The 22,598-nt window shown below is 38.9% G+C and overlaps 2 protein-coding genes across 3 annotated transcripts; both read left to right on the plus strand.

Moving 5' to 3' along the window:
- The first annotated feature begins 2,801 nt into the window (after nt 1-2,801).
- Nucleotides 2,802-10,376, plus strand: LOC111254335 (V-type proton ATPase catalytic subunit A-like). Of its 2 annotated transcripts, XM_086975917.1 has the most exons (12): nt 2,802-3,002; nt 3,976-4,139; nt 4,383-4,464; nt 4,749-4,850; nt 5,371-5,552; nt 5,793-5,947; nt 6,404-6,506; nt 6,818-6,922; nt 7,176-7,307; nt 7,501-7,885; nt 8,025-8,311; nt 8,612-10,376. In XM_086975917.1, exons 2-12 carry the CDS (start codon nt 4,137-4,139, stop codon nt 8,933-8,935), a joined length of 1,860 nt encoding a protein of 619 aa, XP_086832043.1. In that variant the 5' UTR covers nt 2,802-3,002; nt 3,976-4,136; the 3' UTR covers nt 8,936-10,376. The 2 variants fall into 2 exon arrangements, with proteins under 2 accessions (XP_086832043.1, XP_022670784.1); XM_022815049.2 differs by lacking the exon at nt 3,976-4,139 and having other exon boundaries at nt 2,803-3,002.
- A 1,116-nt stretch (nt 10,377-11,492) lies between these two features.
- Nucleotides 11,493-21,233, plus strand: LOC111254362 (uncharacterized). The gene is made up of 8 exons (XM_022815108.2): nt 11,493-12,414; nt 14,500-15,278; nt 15,428-15,568; nt 16,235-16,372; nt 16,574-16,810; nt 17,155-17,273; nt 17,493-17,909; nt 18,349-21,233. Exons 2-7 carry the CDS (start codon nt 14,757-14,759, stop codon nt 17,857-17,859), a joined length of 1,524 nt encoding a protein of 507 aa, XP_022670843.1. The 5' UTR covers nt 11,493-12,414; nt 14,500-14,756; the 3' UTR covers nt 17,860-17,909; nt 18,349-21,233.
- Nucleotides 21,234-22,598: the final 1,365 nt, after the last annotated feature.

Raw genomic sequence — 22,598 nt, forward strand, 5'->3', positions numbered from 1 at the left:
GATTTCTACCTAAACGATGTGTTTATGTGGTTGATTACAGGCAGCCGCTAAATGGCCAGTTGATTCATTTATGGGTTCTTTTATTTCCTTTATACTAGGGGCGTTTGTTTGCAAGACTTCACTCACCTGTTGGAGTCCGACGAAAATTCCATTGTTATTATTTGGTATAAATAGGATCAGGGCTATTATAGCAAGTAGTTGTCGTATGCTTACTTCAAATTCAACTACGCGTGATTCCATGCAGCTATAACAAACAAACTTTTATTTACTGTTAGATAAATTAACGCTAATTTAATCAAACTGATCTCAAACTGTCAAATTGTACTTCGAGGTACTTTTGCGAAAAACTTTAACTTACACTGCTAACATCAAAATATATATAAAGTGCCTGTAAATTGGTTAACCGCTTCTGGAATGAGCGATTCATCGGTTTGTAATTACCCCCTGGCAGACATTAACAGGAAGCACTCATTTTTTATTTTGGGATTTTATGTCTTATACTATAAATACCAATAATAAATGTAAATGCAAGCCACCCAACTTTCGTCAAAGTATCCCCTCACGATTGTCTATTTAGTCGAACAACTTGTTCTACCACCACAAGTACTTTATGTCCGTGATCACGCAACGGGTGACGTGTTTGCCTGTTGAACTTAGGAACACGTCGCGATCTAGGTTCGAATCAGAGAGTAGTCACATTTCTTTTGTTGGTAAAAGCCAGCAGTCTGAAGTAATGACTAACAATTTAAGTACACGGCGTAAAATAGTAGTAAAACTATCCAAACACATTCAAGGCTAAATTACTGGAAAGGATAGACAGAAGAGTGAGCATACCCCACCAGAGCGTTGTCACAGCTAACTTCCGGAGTAACTTTACAACCAATTCCATATTTTTTGTCTCGTGCACAACAATTTTTTAACACATTTGAGACTCTCTACACAAAAATATAGGATACCAATTTAGCCTAACGAAATATTCACATTTGAATAAATCAGATTGTTTTTTGTAAAAATGGTCCTATTAAAACAGAAAAAAGATTATTAGATTAAAGAACTTCTCCTAAAGGTTTATTTATAGAAGTATTTCTTTCCGTAACCTTACACGAGTACGGGTACAACATAGTTTTTATTTACATTTACACACATTACACAACGCAATTTCGTCAGGTAACAAAAAAAAATAGGCTTATTTGAATAATATTTTTAAATGTTTCAATTAATAATCACTTAAAATGTTGGAATTAATAATGATTGGTATTAAAATAACATATTAATTGAGCAAATTTGTATTTATTTCGGAGGTTAAGACAATTCAAAGTTGATTTTCGCTATGCAAACCCCTGACATCTAGGGTTAACGCTTGAAGACGATGGCTCGAAATGGGCTACATCCAAAGAACTGTAAATTTTGTTTTTACTAACAGTTCTATATCTTGTACGTGGAACACGACGAAATAACCCGTGCTATCGTGCTAACTAAGTGCAGTGGGCCATCAACTATGGTTCATGATCTGGCCAGAACTAGTTCAAGGGTAGAAAAAAAAGACGAACGATACTCAGCGTTTAACGTCGCCCCTCTTAGAGAATACAAAATAAAATTAAAAGACGAATTTTCATATGATCAAATGCTTATCATTGATTTAATCGATCGACAAATTGTAGCCATTTCTGACGAAAGATTTTCAAACGTACCACCGTATTTGTGATGGGAAGCATATGTAGTCATAGGTGCCAAATGTATATTAGAAGAATGTTTAAAAAACGAGCATTTCAAGACACTGCTTCTGGCCACTATACAAAGAAAAGCTGGTAATGTTTAAAAATGTAAATGATCGGCTCAGGCTGTGCAAGGCGCACAGCTTTTTAAATTTCCATAACTTACATTTGCGGGTTCTGCAACTTTATTATTGCTGCTTATCGTAATTCTCAATCTGACAATACAAATATCTGCAAGAATTGAATTGCTTAATCTGATTCTATTATAATTATTTTAGAATATTCTAGGATGTGCGTCTCGACCCTATTTTTGGGGTGAGTCAACGCGCAGGCGAGTAACTTGCTCGTCTTTCTGTGTCGATTTGAAGCAAGGGCGCAGTGAAATTATGAATGACAGATGCTGATGATATACTGAGGATTAATAAGAGGTTTACCTGCTGGCTTCACTTATAGGAAAAAGGCCTACGAAAAGTCAACTCATGGCCCGCCTGGCATCCTCGATTTGAAAATCAAAGCTCTTCTAATCAACTTTAAATCTTTGCGTTTTTACGCCCGGTCCTTAAGTGATTAGGCACAACTTCAGGCGACTGCTTCTCAGCACGAAACGAAATCCTTCGGGACTCATAGCTCTAAACTGTAATCAATCATCTGTCAAGATAAACCCAATTCAACTGAACCTATGAATCCTATTGAGAACGTTTGCCCTGTCATTACTGTTGTTGTCAAAAATTGGCGCGCCTTAAAAACGAAACCAACAAGAACCACTGAACTTCTATCTCTAGCGATGTATCGATTTGTCCGTTGGCTTTTATAGCAAGCCTGCAAATACGGGTTAGCAGTGGCTATTGTAATCAAAGCAGAAGAAATAGTTGCTTTGGTTGTAATATTGCGGTAAACGATGAGCTACGGTGCTGACTGTGAGTACGTATCTTGATGCTACTGCTTCTTCTGCATGTAGACCGATGGCGGCGGTTTTGGCGATAACTGCGGCAGCAGCGGCAGATACATCAGACTCTATCTGTGGTGGCCGCGGCACTGGCGGCCTAACTCACCCAGCCGCCTCCTCGCCTTTCATCGGACGATCGTAGCGCCATCTGCGCCAGTCAGAGTCACATGATAGCCTGCGGGATCGACAGTGCTATGGTGTGGAGGTGTCACAGGATCTGCATTCACGTGAACACGGGCTGCTTGGCGAGGTGTCTGTATACACCTATCAATCTTACTAGAAGCTATTAAAGTGGCATAACTGAGCTACTGCCCCCATAACAGTGCATCGAAGTCGCCAAGGTACGTCTACATTACGACCCGACCCTGTGTTCATTCGAATATTGACATTAACTGTCATATAGTCAATTGTATCCGTTTGTTGAAAGGCCAAAAAAGTGTCCGCAGAATAGAACGTACAAGTCTCGCGATATTCTAATGATGAATGCCGTACCGCTATAAAATTACAAAAATCGGTTTTGAGCACAATCGTTATCATAAAAATGTTTCTGACGAAAACATGGCTACAGAAAACGAACAGCAACTGATGATATACGCCTTGAAGAATTACAATTTGTTTGTGCATTAAATCTGGTAAAAAAATCCGAGGAATGGTCTCAACCGAATGCGTTTGTCTTGCGTGTTCGATGATCGGATAATTAAAATTCTCATAATTGTCTCAGGATATTATAGCATTTCAGAGAAGTTGAAAATAATTGCCTATAATAACAGTAAACCAGATTGAATTTAATGGTAGTTTAATTTTCGTGTACCTAGTCTAACCTGCAAGCAAACAAATTTTATATAACTTACTTTTAGTGAGATGGTACAAATAAGTAGTCTCCAATTGCCCTTTATTTTTATACCGCAATGTGGTACATAAAATATGGCACATACTGAGCAGAACCTCTCAGTTCACGAGATATTTCTGCTTGATGGATGTAACGCAAATCTGCTTGTGGCACCTTCTCAGGGTGTACTAACTGCTTTTTAAGCGGAAAAAAATTGAAATAAAGAAGGACACAGGTCCAAGCTAGGGAGTGACTGCGTCATCACCGAATGAACAATTTTGACAAACAAACTATTATAAATACTAGTTTTCATTGAACATTATAGCTTTCGTAGAGGTAAAAAACACTTTATAAGGATAAATTATCATGATTATTACCGCATGCAACAGTAAAAAACCTATCTCTATATCAAATAAGTCACTAAGTGGATCCAGAAGTAATGGATTGGTGGCGGGTTCTTTTATCGGTCTAATCCAACTTCGCAGACCGAATGGCGACAGGATCTCCAACGAGTCGGATTTAGTCGAAGTAACTTCTAGCTGATGTGAGCTAGTATTGATTTGTTGATGTCAAAAGATTACACATCGCAAGCTCTGAAGTACATGGGAATCTATACGCAAGCATGCATCTTTAATACTCCTGGGCAATGGTATTCCGTTATCAACTTTAATCTTCTATTGAGTTAATATTTTGCCTCATATCTCAGTTTTCGTGGTAGTATAAAATACATACACACGCACTGGTAGTCGCCATGTACGAATCAACTCTGCCCTTTGATATTTTTTCTTTCAAAGTAAACAAATGTTGTTTTTTTTGTTATATAACCACTATAGTAAATTATATAGTTTTCTTTATCCTAATACAATCAAAACATTTTTCAATTTTTGTTCAGTATCGAGGATCCTTCACGATGTCGCTGCCGAAAATTTTGGACGCCAAGGAGTCCGAGTATGGATATGTCCACGCTGTCTCGGGTAATTTAATAATTTTATTGTTACATTGTGGAAAAATTACAGTAGAAACGATTTTATCGACAGAACCTTAACATTATTAAGAACATTTTAGAAAATATTAATTTTGATGCAATTTAAGTCCTTTTCTAGTCGAAGAGTGTTTCAACCCTTTAAGGTAAAAGTCAGATGATGCACTTCAAAATAATAAATGTTTCTTACCGCCCTTTTTTCTTATATTCTCTAATCAATGAACCATACAGTCAGAAACTGATACTAATTAAATTTTCTTATTGTTTTTTAAATAGGTCCTGTAATCACCGCGCGTGACATGGAGGGCGCCGCCATGTACGAGTTGGTGCGAGTAGGACATGACGAGCTGGTTGGAGAGATCATTAAGCTCGAAGGAGGTTAGTCTGACAATGGAGCTTTTGTTGTATTTTTTCTGTTTTTCTTTTTTTTTTCTTTTTTTTTTAATATCTAAATGTACGCCCAGAAACAAGCGCCAAGTCAATATCAAACATTGTCTTGTCGCTTCTTCTTATTAAATCAGATAAAACTAGAATAACCAAATAAACATGTAGACGCTAGAGCTCTTCAAAGAAAAGTGATGCGCTGACATGTAAAGAATCTTCCAATTGCATTTTGCTTATTGTACCCTGATCACTCTTCTTAAGTAAACCGAGCCAATTCAAAAATTCTCTAAATTAATTACTTAACGGTGCGCAATTCGCTCTCTATATTCATATTTCCTTTACATCTTTAGAACTTGAGCCAATGTTTAAAACCATGAATAGACTGAAGCCTACATTTAGTAGGTTGTTTGTTAGACAATCTAAAATGTAGTATTTCTATTAATCCTTCTACATACAAGTGACCTAAACTTTTCTTGTTTATTCAATGACATGAACGGATTCTGTCATACATCAGGTATGGCGACTATCCAGGTATACGAAGAGACATCAGGCGTCACAGTAGGAGATCCAGTATTGCGGACTCGGAAACCTCTATCGGTTGAACTTGGCCCGGGTATCATGAACTCCATTTTTGATGGGATTCAGAGACCTCTCAGGGAAATTAACTCCAAGACGCAGTCTATTTATATTCCAAAGGTCAGTTAAATTTGATAGTAAGGGTTTTCATGATATTAGCCTCCTTCATGATATATCACATAAGAGTGGACATTATAGGCATACATTTCTAATCAAAAATAAAAAAAAATTGTAAGCACTTTGTTTCTTCTTAAGTAAGCCTCTAGATAGATAATCGAGACATTGATAAAAAAAAATAGTGCTTATCTTTTTCACGTTTCCAATTATCTGTTGTTTCTTGTTTGTGCAATTAATCTCTAGGGTATAAACGTACCGGCTTTGTCGCGAAATACTCTATGGGAGTTCACTCCTGCGAACGTCAAAATAGGGTCTCATATGACCGGAGGAGACATTTTTGGCTTCGTTAACGAGAACTCGTTGATTAACCACAAAATTATGCTCGATCCCAAGGCGAGGTAGATCAATAGTAATTAAATATATTTGAACCTTGAAAAGAAGCTGCTAAAGAAATTTCTGAGGAAAAGTGCTGAAAGTGAATGTGGTCTATTATTTAACTTCCCATGGTTTGTGATCTTTGCATTTGTAAACTAAAGAACTGTGTGCAAATCTTTGTACTTTGAGCCTCTCATTTTCTAGCGGTGTATTTGAAACTTCTATAATAGGCCTTTAAAAGCTGTCACAGTGTGCACACACCCGTCATTTATCAACCATTAAGACTGTGTAATAAAGTTCTCACGGTATCTTTTGCTTTTGAAGTTCATGGGGGTTGACCACCAATATGTGACATTAATCGACTAATGTCGCCGAATAATGTGTCCTGCCATCAAAAATTATTGAGAATTTAGTGCTTGGTACAGGGATTAATATTGCAGTGATCCTCGTCTAATAATTACTAACTTTATTTTACGTAGGGGTACGGTGACATTTGTAGCGGCTCCAGGCAACTACACCGTCGACGAAGTTGTTCTTGAGACCGAATTCGATGGAGAGAAGAAAAAATACACTATGATGCAGGTTTGCTACATTATTGCCATGTTTTTTTCTTTCAGTATATATATGTACAGTGTGTAAAAGTCTCTAGACAGTTGGCTAAAGACTCCAACTTCTTAGCTGCCTAAAATTTTTTTGACCACTAAGACGTTTGGGCCACCTTTCATATAAGACGACGCTAGTAGTTTACTTCGCTCCACGCCCGCTTATTCGTTTGGCTAGTCGACCTTCATGATAAAGACACTAAAACGCTTCGTCAAGTGTGATTAGAATAATCATGGATTTTTGTGGGTACATATCAGTTCTGACTACTAGTTTTCAATCTGTTACAATAGGTTTGGCCTGTACGTCAACCCCGTCCCACGGCTGAAAAACTGGCAGCCAATCATCCACTACTTACTGGACAACGTGTGTTGGATGCCTTATTCCCCTGTGTACAGGTAATTTTGATGAGCACCGATATCGTCCATTGGCTCTAAACAATAGTACAGTCATCACACTTCTCTCAGTTGTTGTCTATAATTTTACTGTAAGGGCACTTGCTGTAATTCGAACCTGAGGTAGCTCTGAAGCCCGTACCACTATATAAACTCACCATGTAAACCTTCATTTCATGGTTTCAGAATTCGATGACTAATATGCATTCTTCATGTAATGATAATCATGTCAACATAACTTGGTTTCGATTAACAGGGCGGTACGACGGCCATTCCCGGTGCTTTCGGTTGTGGTAAAACTGTCATCTCGCAGTCATTGTCAAAGTATTCAAACTCTGACGCCATCATCTACGTTGGATGTGGAGAGCGCGGCAATGAAATGTCTGAAGTGAGTATGATTATAATGTCGACTAGGTAGCCCTAAGTCAGCCTCAGATACAAGTTCTCTATCTATTCGATGTCTAAGTACTTTTTCGTAACTATTTTCTATTCATTATTACAATCTAACGTACTCTGTTCCGTCAAATGAGATGCTGCATGTAATAAATATCAGTTGGTACCTTTTGCTCTGTATTCACCAGGTATTACGTGATTTCCCTGAACTAACAACTGAGGTAAATGGCCAGCAAGTGTCCATTATGCAGCGTACTGCTTTGGTTGCAAATACCTCTAACATGCCTGTAGCTGCTCGAGAAGCCTCTATCTACACGGGTATCACACTGTCGGAGTACTTCCGCGATATGGGTTTCAACGTAGCTATGATGGCTGACTCGACGTCACGTTGGGCGGAAGCCCTTCGAGAAATTTCGGGTCGTTTGGCCGAAATGCCAGCCGATTCAGGTTATCCGGCTTACCTGGCTGCTCGACTGGCTTCCTTCTACGAACGAGCTGGTCGTGTGAAATGTCTTGGCAACCCCGAACGTGAGGGATCGGTAACCATTGTCGGAGCCGTCTCTCCTCCAGGAGGTAAGGATCGGTGAAATTTATCTTTATCCTTTATATTATTGCTGTCGTACTTATCGTTATATGCTGCTTTTTTTACGGTGACTCGGACATATGCGTGGATATTCGACTAGTATTTTTTTTTTGTTTCTTCATATTCTAGGTGACTTTTCGGATCCCGTCACTTCCGCTACGCTGTCAATTGTCCAGGTGTTCTGGGGCTTAGACAAAAAGCTCGCCCAGCGCAAACACTTCCCGTCTGTCAACTGGCTAATCTCGTACTCGAAATACACAAACGCTCTAGATGAGTTTTACGACAAAAATTTCCCCGAATTTACAGCCCTACGAAATAAATGCTCGCGCATTCTTCAAGAGGAAGAGGAACTCTCAGAAATTGTCCAGCTTGTCGGAAAAGCATCACTTGGAGAGCGTGAGAAGATCACCCTTGAGGTACGATATGTAGAGTCTAACACAGTGTAAAACCACGAAACGCGGTTCTCATATCGAAAATATCGTCTTTCCATGGAAAAGCTCTATTTAGTTCCTTTTATGATGGACTATTATATTGGGTTTGGCTTCAAAGGATTATATAAAATATTCTATGTACCTTAAGGAATGGAATTTTCGAATAAAAATAACATTTTCGTATGATCATCCTTAGAATTAGGAAAATTAGTAGTCTTGTGTACTGGCGAATTTTATTTCAACGCCAACTTTCAATTACGTTTTGTACTTTTTTATTGCTTCCAGGTAGCCAAGCTAATCAAAGACGATTTCCTGCAGCAAAATGGGTATACACCCTACGATCGTTACTGCCCATTCTATAAAAGTGTGGCCATGCTGCGGAACATGCTTGGCTTCTACGATATGGCGTGTCACGCCGTGGATGCTACCCAGCAGTCAGAGAACCGCATTACATGGAACGTAATTCGTGAGGCAATGGGTGATATTCTTTATCAGTTGTCGTCGATGAAATTCAAAAATCCAACAGAAGAGTCAAAGGAAAAAATTCTTAAGGACTTTGATGAGCTCCATGAAAACATGCAGCAAGCATTCCGCAACCTCGAGGACTAAACAGGAGGACTAAGCGGGTTCAGTCTTTTAAAGAACTTTTCTCTATTTCCCGAAACTCCCTTTGACTAAAGTTGGCGCTCTTGTTTCCGCCCGTATGATTCGGATGTGTTTCGTTTAAGAAACTGCGTTAAGCGTAGTAATGAAAAATCTATCCTCCTGCTCAGTAGAGTCGGGGATCAACAAACTGATAACAACACGAGCCGCTTCACACATAGGTTTTAAACATTTAATATAGAATTCTATGTAAGTATCAATTAAATCTATGCCACCAAGTTCGTTTCTAAAGTTAAGTGAACTGAGGGAACAGGTCGACATCATAAAGCTGCGCGGCCTTATATCAACTAACTGACTACTGTTGGTTAAACGAGGCGACTTGTTGGACCAATGATGCACGATCAGGGTGAATCATACTTTTTTGCTGAACGAAAGGGAAGTATGACGTTAAAGAATAGCTTAGTTGATGGAAAACAGACTGGTAATAATGTGTTTGAAAACAACATGACGTCGTTATAAAGGAGGCATATCCGAAACGGCACTTACGGCTACTCTTCAGAGTTACCGAAAAATGTCTTGTGTATTTAAATGATCGCAATAGTAGAAAAGATAATTGCTTAAATGATGATGACTATATATAATACAGTAACCATAATAACATAACAGTATATCTATAGTAGCACATCATCGAAAGTGACAGAAGCAGCCGGATAGGTAAAACAATTGCTTAATTTAGGCCGGTTCGGCGTTTTGTCCAGCCACATTTCAGACTGATTATAGTATTGATTGAATGAGTTATTCTAATAGGAACAACAACGGAGCCCAGTAACGGACAGAAATCCATACCTACTAACTAAAGAGAGACGCGCAGGATCATACGATACAAATAATACAGTAATTATACAAATACATCTCAAGCTATGTGTATACTCACACATACGTACATTTATGGATACATATATATATATAAAAGAGAAGATAGATAGAAAGTGATAAGGGAAAAGGGAGGATATATTCACTCTAATAATGAGCAGTAGCAGCAGCCTGTAAGAAAGAAACAAAGTGGGTGTTAGGTGATAATGACAATGACGTCAGGTGAAAACGATAGGTTCAATCAGCAGGAGAATTCAAAGGGGTACTGAGAACCGAACAGAGGTTGACTAATAATATATGCTCATAATAATTGGACCATTTGCTGGTTCATCCCTTTACGTGGCTGTTGTTATTATGATTTTTTTTTATCATGATTATTGTTATTATGACGAGAGAGAAAGTTGAGTTGACACGTGGTCTGAACGAAGGAGCCCTGTTAAGTGTTCTCATGTTACTGAAGTGACTGACTGATGATTATGTTATTAGTATTATCATATTGACTATATCACTGTGCTACTGTTGCTGCGTGGCAAAATTGCGAGTAATAAAAGTAATAGACATGGTATATCAAGAAGAGCTATTTTAAGTTTCGTATGTTCAGAATATATATAGTTTAGAGTACATCAAGCAAATGAAACTTAAGCCTGGATTTTTTCGCACTCATTCATGTAAGGCACGTTGGCACTTAGTACGCCTCATAGACACCCTTTCCATACGATAAATACTGTCTTACCATACATGTTTCGTTGTTAAGGAAATCTTGGCGTTTTCATGTGCTACCCTTGGTGAATTCACGTGCAGTCCTTATGGTACATCTAATTTCGGCTAAAGTGTTACTACTTGTAGGGGGAAGCAACATCATTGCGAGAGAGACCGAGACCTTAATGAAGCGTTAGATATACGTTTTTGAAACTCTAAGCATATATGATAGTTGGGGAAAGTCACGAATCGTGTTAGTTCTAATATTAATAATGAGCATATGGTTTCTGACTTCTTATCCAGCTCAAGGGCGAATCCATTTATTGAAACTAATTTAGACCGCTTATTCGTCGTGCTGAATGAGGCTTCGAAGAAGAGCACTACTTTTAGTAACTATAAGAAAAAATAATTGTATAAATCTTATTCAAGTATGTAGATACACAAATTTAATATCCTTAAAAAAATCAGCGTCCGCTCGAATGTAGGGAGGTTAATCAGTATTCATGTATAAAACTGCTGGTAAACTGCTGGTAGTGGACTTATATTTTTCTGTAAGACTGAAGTCACTAAATACTAAGACCCTCGCAGTGGGTCTAAATGCCTATAGCAATGTTAATACTGCTTGTAATAGGGAATACGTGCATTGAAATTCACGCAGGCTTGACATAGTGACTTGAAGACAAATGGTCCTTAATATGGAAAGACGGTATGCAAAATAAGCTGCAATTAGATAAAAAAAAAAAGGTCGATTATTTTATGTAAAGTTATCAATCAAATAATGAAAGAAAGATTGCTCAACAACGGAATTAATGCAAGGCATACATTGAGACTCTTCATATATATGCTCTTTCAAATTTGCCCGCTCAATCTAACCGCGTGCTCGTCACCAAAGACAATAGTAATCATCATTGTGGTGACGAAAGTGAGTGAGTGGGCGCAATAATCCGACGTTCTATGACAACGGCACGTCGTCTGCCGTTATATTTACATCGGTTAGTAGGCTCATTTGCCAAAAGTCCTGAAGTGCCTTTTGCTGCAGCCTCTGCTGCTGGGGGCAGTAGGTACTACCGTGGCTGCTAGTGTTATTTGTAGCACGGCACTCGGACACTTAAATCTATTGAAGCCGCTATATCTGTCTGTGTCCCGTTGTTGTTATCTATTTGGTGCAGCGTGATGTGTGCTTGTGATTAGGTGATGGTCGGATGAAGAGAACAAGTCATCATCGTTCCTGCCGCCACCGCCGTCGTCATTATCAGCTGCCGTCAACGTTAGCACCCATCAAGTGCTAATAGTATCGTAGTCGCAGAATAGTTTTAGCAGCACCAGCAATAATTATCATCAGAAATTCTTCGTACTATCGGTTTTTCTTTGTGTATCCGTGCCCCCTTTACTTTCCACGACCACCATCAAGATCCGCCGGGGACGACTGTTGTTGTTGTTGTTACTACACCGCCTCTAGACACTAGCGCCAATCAGATCTCCTGCCACCGCCCTTGCCCTTTTTCTGCTTCTGTTATTATTATTATTTATTGCGACTGCTATTACTACGGCTGCTGCTGGTGTGGTTTCTCGCTGGTGGTTCGGCTGTAACAGCAAGTGCTGTTTGATGTAGTTCGATATAAAGGCTCTCCAAATAGAATAGCATCTTCATGCATCAAATTAATTAACGACAACGTTCCTCTTTTCCTACCCGGTGGTAAAGACATCTGCATCGCGGGGTACCTTTGGTTTGGTGATACTGTCTCTGTAGGGGGAGAAATTGTTTCAAGTGAACGAGTTAGTTATCCATCGATAAAACATACAACAATTCCGATAGTTTATCGGGGCCCAATACCATTAAGTATCATCACCCATATTTTATCGCTCGGTGGCTTCGTCGCATGTTTTTTGCGACTCCGTCGCGTTCTCACAAGGTGAGCTTTAGGTAGTAGATACGAGACGTGTGTGTTCTTGGTAACTTTACTAAAACTTCGAGCTAGTTATAATATGAATGGCAGTATCTATAGCATATCGTTCTTTATTCAATATTTGTTTTGGATCCTTGCTAAACTTTCTTCATAAATGTTCTTAATAACAGTTTTGGTCAACAGGATACAGCTGTTAGTGCTCATACAATATCTATTTATTCTTGGTTTGGATTTTACTACGACCTACTGGTAACCAACAATTATGTGACATTTGATTGGTGTCTCGATGAACGTTCAGCGGAATCGCCAAAACTTCGTATTGTCCACAGAAATGCAGTTTTGAAGATAATTACGTCAATTATTTAACTACCTAATTTTTGAAGCACATACGATATGTGAAGAAACGCGGTTATCTATAATTACTGTATAATTGTTTTTGCTATGAATATGGGCAGGTTGTTTTAACGCCCTCGTAGAGCCATCTGAGGGCCTTCACATTGCTTAGTGGAAAAGCTCACTTTATTCCGACTCATGAAAGATTCCTTGAACCATATGTCAATACACCCGAATGGTAAGGGGTAGCGTCTGACCTTTTTACGACAACCTAAATCTATTTCCTCTGAGTATCAGTTATTCGTAAGCGTCATTTATCAGCAAACGTGTTTAAATACCCAGGTTCAAGTTCAAAATTGCACAGTTATACGTAATGATACTGCAACTATATTATATGCTTTGTACACTCTTTGCCTGTTGTGTTCTCAAGTACTGTTTTATAACATAGCACGCATACGTAACACGTTCTATCATACCTTGAAAATACGTGCATGTCATATTCATAAATATAAAAAAAATCTATTAGATATAGATGTATTAAAAAGGATTTTGAGCTTAGCTCTTTTGGATTACGGTGATGTGAGCTGACTCTTGTTTCATGTGCGTCGTGAAAATATTTTTATACAGAAAAACTATCCTTTTTACCCAATACATCTTAATTTCCTACACAATGGAGTACATAAGAGGAATGTTATGGATCATTTCTAATACCCGCAGCATAAATGACATAATGTGACATAAAATGTATGAAACCTAATATACAAATTTGATCGAGCTTAGTATATTTACAGGGTCAGTCAAAACTTACTTAGTGCTAAAGGATTGCTAATCCATAGGATATTTAAAATGGCTTATGTGAATTTTTGGAATAACTATCTGGGGTATTATGGTTAAATTAATACTATTAAAGGTTTTCGGATGTATATAATGATAGCAGGCGATATGGAGCCCTAAATGATAGTGAAATAGAAGGGAGAGAAAACTAGAAAGTGGCTTTGGAAGTTTAAACAGTAAATACGTTATTAAGTTCTATACCTCTCTCTTAACCTTTTTGGTTTTAATAAGATTCATATTTATATTTTATTTCATATTTTAATAAGAACCATATTTAACAGCATCCAGTGGTGTTATTGTAAATTGCTTCAACTTCAGCAGGGGGCTTCATTGAGCCAAAAAGTACACTTCCACATGAGCTAGGCTCCAGCCTTTGAAGCTAACGAAAGTAAGTATTAAAAATTAACAATATCGGTACCCTATGCTCCGTCTCTACGTCCTCATGATATAGGTACGGTACCTTTTTGTATACTAATTTGTGCACAGATGAGCTGGCGGTGAAAGAATTCATTGAGAGTATCTTGGCTATAGACCGGAAGTATTTTTATTAGGGATTGGGTTCCAACCATACACAGCTTCCGTGTCCCAGGTACTAAATGCATTACCGGTTACGATTGGCAAATGCCATACATATGTACTAGACTACCTTAACTTTAGACGAACGACCAAAAATGTCATAAAGTAGCTTACGATAAACGGATTTGTAGTAATTCAGTTAGTTACTTGTACAGTAATTCTCAGACACACTTCACTATCCGCACTAGTCTGCATCATAGCTCGTATACCATTTATGTTTACGTTAGTTAACGTCAAAGTCAATGATAATCATTTGAATGAAACGTAGCTGAATAGGACGATCCGTAAAGCACGTAATTTAATACACTTTTCTGTTTTTTTGTATTCTTTCCTTCCTTTCGTTTTCAGGAGGTCTCTATAAAGACCGGCGGTTTGAGGTCGGGTTATCGTTGCTACTGCCGCTAATGTTGGTGCTGGTAGTGAAAGAAGTAGTGGAGTGTACCACCGTGTAACGGGCGGTTAATTGTGATTGTGTAAGGTATTGAGAGTGTGCCCTGCCAACAGCTGTTGTCCGCGAGCTGTCTTGTTGTTATTGTCCTGATCTGACCATTACTACCCCAAACTTGCCACCAGCTTTAATCATAGGTAGCGCTGCTGGAGACGTGATGGAGAGTGGTCCTGACGCCGGAACCAGCTCTTCAGCTCTTATAGTGGGACCAGCCGGTAAAACAAACGAAGTGTCCTCTTCGACCATTGCAACAACTGCGAAAGCCAAAACGAAACCCAAAGCGAAAGGGACAAATACTGGAAAGGGCCGACATATACAACGGCAATACACTCCACAACCATCAACAAAAGCAACTACCGAATCGGTATTAGCTGAAATGGTGCTACCTTTGACACCACCCTCTTCCTCATCCATAGAGGCAGTTGAAGACGATAGCGTAAACCGCAAAGAATTGCCTCCCCCAGCGAATGAAACAGTAGTGGCTGGACCGACGTCGGCATCGATGACGACATCTAAAACCTGCAACATCAATCATCACCGTCAAACCAATAACAACAATGCCAACAACAATAACAATACCCTGTGTACCATTAACAGTATGGATAAAGCTGACCATGACGTAGACCAGACCTCAGGCGATGTCAAAAATTACAACGAAAGCAGTGCTAATGAGAAAAAGGTTATTTATGAACACAATTAGACGCACTTCCTCACTATGTTGATTGTGAGTTAGATAAATATCTACACTGATGTTTATCTCATAATCTGACCCTTATTCCTTCCTTAGAATGATAATTTATACTAAACATGTCTAGTCGTTTAAAACAGGAAGTCCAGCAGCAGATGTCAGTAGATTCCAATGGCGATGAGGTGGCGATATCCGCTCTTCCCGACGGATCCGATTCGACGATGGGTTTGCAGGAGGATGAGGAGGACGAAGACAACTGGGAGAATCTCATCGATAGTGGGGTAAAATTACACGGATGATGTATACAGGAGTTTCGCAGGCTAATTTCGCAAGTTTAGAGCTAAACCTTGATGCACTAGGCTTTAATAGTGACTTGATACCAAGTGGCTGCTGAATTTTCCTCTTTGAAAGTAGCGGCCATCGTTGAAGGATGGGCAGCCAGCCAGCAGAGTGCAACTGGCCTGTAATAATAACTGGCCTATTTATAATATTGTATGTCGTTGTCTAACAGCTAATCAAAGTATCCACTATCCACTGTATCGCTATATTATTATATATTAGCTTGGAAAAAAAACCTGTTCTTTGATGCCTCAGATGCCTAAGTTAATTTTGTTCGTCTGACAAATGAAATAGTGCTTTTCTAGAGTCACATTTGCTAGAAATGAGTCTAGTAGATATTTAGAACATGCCTCAAGTAAGATCAGTAATAATTGATCCGCCTTCTTTTATAGCTTTGTTATCCTGCGTGTTGTGTCTAAATATATGGTTAAAAAAAATGACAAAATTGTTAGAATTAGCTAGGTACCCTTGAGTACCCAAGAGTACTTTTGCATAAGAAATAATGAAGTACTCAAATGTTATCGTACGGATAGTTATATTTCAGCAAGCATTACCTCATTTATTACTCAACTGTTGAACGTTTGTTGATGTTTGCATCTCTTCCGCAGACTTTAGATAAATCCCTAGAAAAGCTTCGTGTTAAGGACAAAGGCACTACTCGACTAAATGATGCAAACAGTGAATACCAAAAGCAGCATCAGAAGAACGAGAAAACGAGAACACCATCAGGACCTACAAAAATTAATGTGAGTGGTGGAAATATCTCAGAAGGACTAAAAAATCTCAAATCCATTAAGTTATTTTTCTGAAGAAAATTTTACTTTATCGGTGTGATTTTGGGTATATATGATGATTAATGGTTAGATTAGTTTTTTATACGTAAAACATAATGGGGTTAGGTTATAGTTGTTACTGAAGGAAGGTTTTTGACCCATTTTCGTTATTAGGTGAGGCTAGAGGAGCCTTCTCGAACAACGCCACCTACAATTAAAATTCTTCGTAGAGAAACGGCGCCAACTGGGGTAGTTTCTATTGCTCCGGGTACGGCTAATGGAGAAAGAGGAAGTTTTGCGGGGGACACCTTCACCTCCACACACAGACGAAGCGGAGACAGCCACCGATCGGGTGAACATAACAACTCTGTACCAACGCCTCCGACCGGGAAGACTTACGCCCAAAGACAAGTATGTACAAACAAAAACTAATAACGAAATACCATTTTATATAATTGCAAATAAGGCATCATCTTCTTCAAAAAACATTTTCTCCGTTTATTCGCTCTCAGTGTAAAATTGAACTTTTAGCAACAAGTAAGTTTATTTCAGCTTTAATATATTCGTTGTTGATAGTTCTTTTTTGCGACAGATAATGAAGTAATAAAAATACAGCACAATAAAATTCTGTAAAACTACAAATATATACTTAGGAACATATATATTTGAATGTTCTCAAGTTATGTGGCGTGCAATAATATTATACATCGATATGCTAATAATGAATAAATTGGATGCTGGTTATTACTTCACAGGAGGAGTATGCGCGTGCACGTATGAGAATCCTTGGCCCCGGCAATGGAAACAATCTTCCCGTGTCAGTGCCCTCAAACAATCAGCAACGGAATCATAACAGTCCACAAGCAATGCAAAGGTCTGCGATTTATCATACACATTTGGGCGCATTTGCTGATCCGACGACGGAGTCTAATTATGTATTCATCTAACTAATTATGTAGTTCATCGTAGGCATCATAATTTTTTCGTGTTCTTAAGACTAGGAAGCGTATTGTTATATGATTAATGCAAAATGAGGTTTTAACTTCACTATTCCGCTTACGTAGTTGCATATGTTTGTCCTAATCCTTCTTAGAGCAATGCCTGGAACTATTGGACGTGGATTCGGCCTTGACATGACAGGGACAGCCAGTGGTCGACGAGGCAGCCACACAACAGGCGCTCATCGACGAGGAGGACATACCTCAGTGGCGCCCCCGTCCGGTTACTATGGGAATAACAGTGTGCAGCAGCAGCACCAGCATCATCAAAATAATAATGCGTATAGTGGCAGCAGCAGCTATTATAATGGCAATAGAAATAACGCTGCCTCTCATGGTAACAGTGGTCAACATAGCAACTCCAGCAATACACACAGCAGCAATGGGGGCTCACAGGGAATGGGTGCTGGCCAGCATACACCCCCAACGATGCATCGAGCTAACGGTGGATACATGAGATAGCAAACAGACACAAACTACAAGGTTTTGGCTACAGAGTGAACAATTAACAGGTTATTATTTGATTTTGTTATCAATCACATCTACGTTCTCCTTCAAACACAACTAACTATTAGTATAAATTCTACATCGATAACGATAGGAAAAACGTTGGTTGGAAAGAAACAGTAGTCGTGATCTCTATAATTGATAAAATTCCAGTTCGAGGAAAATACCTTATAAAGTATTTTATTTATAAAGTAACTAGCGAGTCAAATTTATTTTTAGAGTGGACCGAAATTTTCAAGATTAATTTTGACAGGTTGAAATTCGATGAGCAATACATGTAGATTCAATTAGCTGTCTGTATTAACGTGTGACTCGTGGATGCTGTGCATGGTAGCACGTAAGTGACTTTTGGCGACGTTTAGAGGCATCTTAAGGGAAAAAGCAGGAAATTTCTATATACGTCACGAATGTGCTATTAAATAGATGGTTTTTTTTATTTAACAGATGGTGCAATCAGATGTACAGGGGAGACCAGCAACAGCAACAACAGCAGCAGCAGCAGCAGCAGCAGCGCCAATAATAATAGTAACATCAAGAACGCCAGAAATATAGAAGACAACGTCACAAAGCAAAAAAGGAAAAAGAAGACAGACAGAGGGGTCGCCGAGTATTCTTTGTCTGTAGCTACAAGACCATCAGTCTTAAAGCAATATCTGCAGCAGCAGCAGCAGCTGCTATGGTATTATCAACTGAAAGAACAAGCATCAGCTATATCACTCGCCTACAAACAAATATGCATAGTAAATTTACAGTGTACATGAAAACACATTTGTAAGAATGACCATGAAAGTAACTTGCTTTATTCCAAATGATTGTTTTGTAAGTTTTTCCGTTCCTACTATTACATAGGGTTGTCCCTGTGAAATATGCATAGTGTAATTGTTTTTGGTAACCTAGATTAATTCGATAACAAACTAGAGCGAGACTGTCAGCATGTGCGGACAAGCTCGCGTCATGGTAACGTTGAGAAGCAGATTTGACATAGTTAGGAGAGGTGGAGGTGTTTAAGAGCTTGAAGTTATTAAGAAAATTGACTATTGCGTTAGGTGTATAGAGGTCAACAGGTTGGTCTATGACATGTACGAATAACAAATATACAGTGTTGTAGGTGGACTGAATTTGCGCGTCCGATCGAGTAGTTCATGCAATGTTTACGGACTTAGGAGCATTTCGAGTAGACTTCTAAATGAAAAGATGCAACAAACAAGGCGATCTATTCAAAAACGAGACCAGCTAACATACGGTCAATACTTTGTTAATTTACTCTGAGGTCGTTTAGTTGGTCATTTAGGGTAATTTTTTTGGATGTTGCATTTAAGAGACTGCATGTTTATTTTGCCGAAGCGGGCTAATCGCGAAGTATTTATAATTTTGGACTGCCGTGCAAAAACCAATATACGATGTGCGACAATAAGCCTTTCCTATACGAGCAACAGATTTTCGAGTTTGACAGTAAACGTCTGTCTTCCTTGATCCTAAACAATTAGTCTTTTCTGCATAGACATATACATCATTGATAGCTGCGGGCATTCAGAACGAAGCCTTATCGCAGCTGTATTCCAGTATGGCTGAAGACAGGATCACTGTGGTAGATCTTTGCATTGGATATTGCCGTTCAACATTATAAAGTACTTTCTAGTAATTACGATATGATATTGTGTTAGTAATTCCCGGATGGAGTCCGTAAAACTTGTCAATCGGCAGTGAACGTTAAATCATATTAGCAACTGCGTTAAAGTAATACCATTATCACAATTATAGATAGTAATAATCTGGGCGCGACCTAGGGTATGCCTGACGAACATACATATTTGCCACAGGATGCAGCAGTGGCTAATCTTTACAACATAGTGATGCTACTGCAGCAAACAGAAGGGGCCCAAGCCACCTAAGTTTCGTGCTGCTTTATTGATATAGGCAATGTTTGTGATCTACTATTGTATTATTAATTCTGTTCGGGGACAACTTGCTGTTTGAAATACTACTTTCTACAAAAAAGGACGTAATTGACATTAATTGTATACATGATTACGGGTGGTAGTGTTATGGTACAACATTTTCTTGTAAGACTTTTGCCGGCTGCTGTTAGGTTTGCTGAACTAATGCAAAGCATACTCGTTCGTGTAAAGAAGAACAAAGATGATTCTGGGTCTCAAGGCGCAGCTGCTATGCGCCAACGATTTGTGGTTCGTCCGATAGACGAACACTGGTTAATGGCTGTGATCGTAGTTGACATGATTTCTGCTGAACACCGTAACGGCCTGAACAAGCCAGCTGGCTAGATGGCTGTTATCTATGACACTAACAATTTTTCTAGCTACGACGCTTCAACTGTTGGCAGTTAGGCAGTAACGTCGTTACTGACGGACATTTTTTGAGAAGCTTTACTAAGCGACCCAGTCTGCGAAAGGTCTCTGTTCAGGTCATTTTTGTGCTGTGCGCTGCTGCCTTCTCTCCTTATTACTGCTGTTGTTGCTGTCCTTTTTAGAGCGCAACAGGAAAATATGAGGTGCGCCCATCCGCCCATACACGTCGCGTCCTACGATCACGCGCAGTGACTGCCCAGTCAGCACGAGCAAGCTGTAAGCTACACAATGATGGAGAAAGTTGAAAAAGTATCGACTATACCTACTTGGCCCTCATCCTATCCAGAACTTCAATATTATAACAACAACAGCTACTTGGAGGTACGCACAAATGTCACCATCTGCAGAATGTACCACAGATGTATATCTGAAATTATACACAACGTCTTCACTACTGATAAACGCGCTTAGCGGAAAATATCAGCCAGAGGGACATAGGCTGGTCAGTCGCAATATCCAAGGGCTCCTTTGCCAACAGGCACGTGGTCGTATCTATCGGGTATTTAAATTCGACAGCCTATATGGGCACCGTGAGCTTTTTTATCGCGCCCCCTCACCGCCCGCCCTCTACCCATTGAAAGCCACCACGGCCGGCAGTGTGAGTGCGACTCATTCCAGAGCATAAAGACAACGACGGAAACGCATTGATTAGAGCAAAAGAAAAAAAATAATACAGTGCATGGTCTGCCAAGGTTTTATAAACTACATCCGTCTATCTACGACATTCAACGCATACTAGTTAGCTTCTGTTTAAGAACAACCGTGAGGTCTACAATAAGGCATTTGGAACTTACACGATAGTCAATGCCTTTGTTTTTGCTGTATTATGTCGACATCTTGTAAGTCCAATATAATTCGTGTCCTCTATTTGTTGTGCATACCTAATTCGGACTGCCAAAGACTGTATAGATAAGAAGTGTTGGAAAAAAAAGATAAAATTACCGAACTGTATTTTCCGCAGTATCCCATGCAGGTATTTTCAATTAGTTTTGTGTTTAACTCTCAACAAGGTAAAAATAAGATGCTGAGACATATCTGTAAACAACAATATTGAATTTACGGTTCAATCGGACTAACATAAAAAATGTTAACATTTTCGATCAAGGACGTTAATCATTGCGAACTAATCTTTGCGTACATCTTTGTTTTGTTTGATAAGTTGATTATGTTAATCATTACTCTGTTAATTGTAATACACGGGCAGTGTTATTTTCGAGACTGGGTTAACGACTGAAGTAATGAGGTGACTATAGGTTTAGTAACTGTCAATCTACGAAAACAAAGGCAACACTTAGCATTAGTGTTATCGGTGATCACGGTGAGTAGAAAAACAGAGAGATCTATTTCAGGTGTAATCAGTTCTAGATTAGATTTGCTGTGCTAAGCTTTTCAAAATTTTACAAAATTTACCAAATGGACATTTAAGCGTAGGTGGAAATAGGCCTCGCGAAGTCAATATCTGACGAATTGGATCTAGCGGATTGAATTGAGCTAAATGTGGCTAATGTGATAATAAAGCTCTACTTAGATTTTACGACAACGAGATCCCAGACGATTTCTGAGTTTGTTGCTTAGTTGCTATGGGTACTTCTATCATGTACGAAATACCGAAACAGTACATCTTACATGTTTTATTCGAGTGTCAATCTCCATTCCAAAAACTTAATCCTGAAATTAAACAAGGGGGCTCCGCCATAAAAGCCTGCGAGTGATATTAGAGGACTGGTACGTTGTGTTGTTTCGTACGATTCTTGGGGAAAATGCAGATGTTTCAATGCGGGTTAGACTTCTATCTCAGCAATTTACAGACTTCCAATCTCTTTTAGTCTACACACAGAATGAGTGAGCTAAATGCATTTTTGTTTTTATCGTTACTTAAAAAGGGGTTGGCAGGCTAATGGTAGAAACTTGTATTCAGTTTTGCTGCATGAGAAACTGCAACAGCTGATACGTATGCAGAACAGATTATTTTTCTTTGATTAAGTGTGACTTAGCTTCTTCTATTTTTTTCGTTTAATTTATTTGGTTCAATAGCAAGCACACGCGGGTTACAAAGTACGTGTTCAATACGTCGACACCGTGGAAAATCCTCCTTACAGCTTAGAGTAAAACTATCATAGCTCGACTAGCACAGTAGCTAAATACACTCCCTTTCTTTCAAGTGCTGTGTAAGCTTAATGAACGATAGACATTTTCGGATAACTGCAAATATCTTTTTCCAACTGCAACACAAGTGAAAATATTCTACTTAACAGAAAGACAATCATTGTTATAGCCAGTAATCGATCACTATCTACTAAAATTAATTTTCCCGTTCATTCTATCTAT

Source organism: Varroa destructor, unplaced genomic scaffold (genome assembly GCF_002443255.2).
Source record: "Varroa destructor unplaced genomic scaffold, Vdes_3.0 BEIS01000007.1, whole genome shotgun sequence".
NCBI lineage: Eukaryota > Metazoa > Arthropoda > Arachnida > Mesostigmata > Varroidae > Varroa > Varroa destructor.

Coding starts and splice junctions, on each gene's coding strand:
- LOC111254335 (XM_086975917.1), top strand. Junction 7,308..7,500: donor GCGGCAATGAAATGTCTGAA/GTGAGTATGATT, acceptor TGTATTCACCAG/GTATTACGTGATTTCCCTGA. Junction 7,886..8,024: donor AGCCGTCTCTCCTCCAGGAG/GTAAGGATCGGT, acceptor TTCATATTCTAG/GTGACTTTTCGGATCCCGTC.
- LOC111254362 (XM_022815108.2), top strand. CDS start 14,757: ATGGAGAGTGGTCCTGACGCCGGAACCAGCTCTTCAGCTCTTATAGTG. Junction 16,373..16,573: donor CAGGACCTACAAAAATTAAT/GTGAGTGGTGGA, acceptor TTTCGTTATTAG/GTGAGGCTAGAGGAGCCTTC. Junction 17,274..17,492: donor AGTCCACAAGCAATGCAAAG/GTCTGCGATTTA, acceptor AATCCTTCTTAG/AGCAATGCCTGGAACTATTG.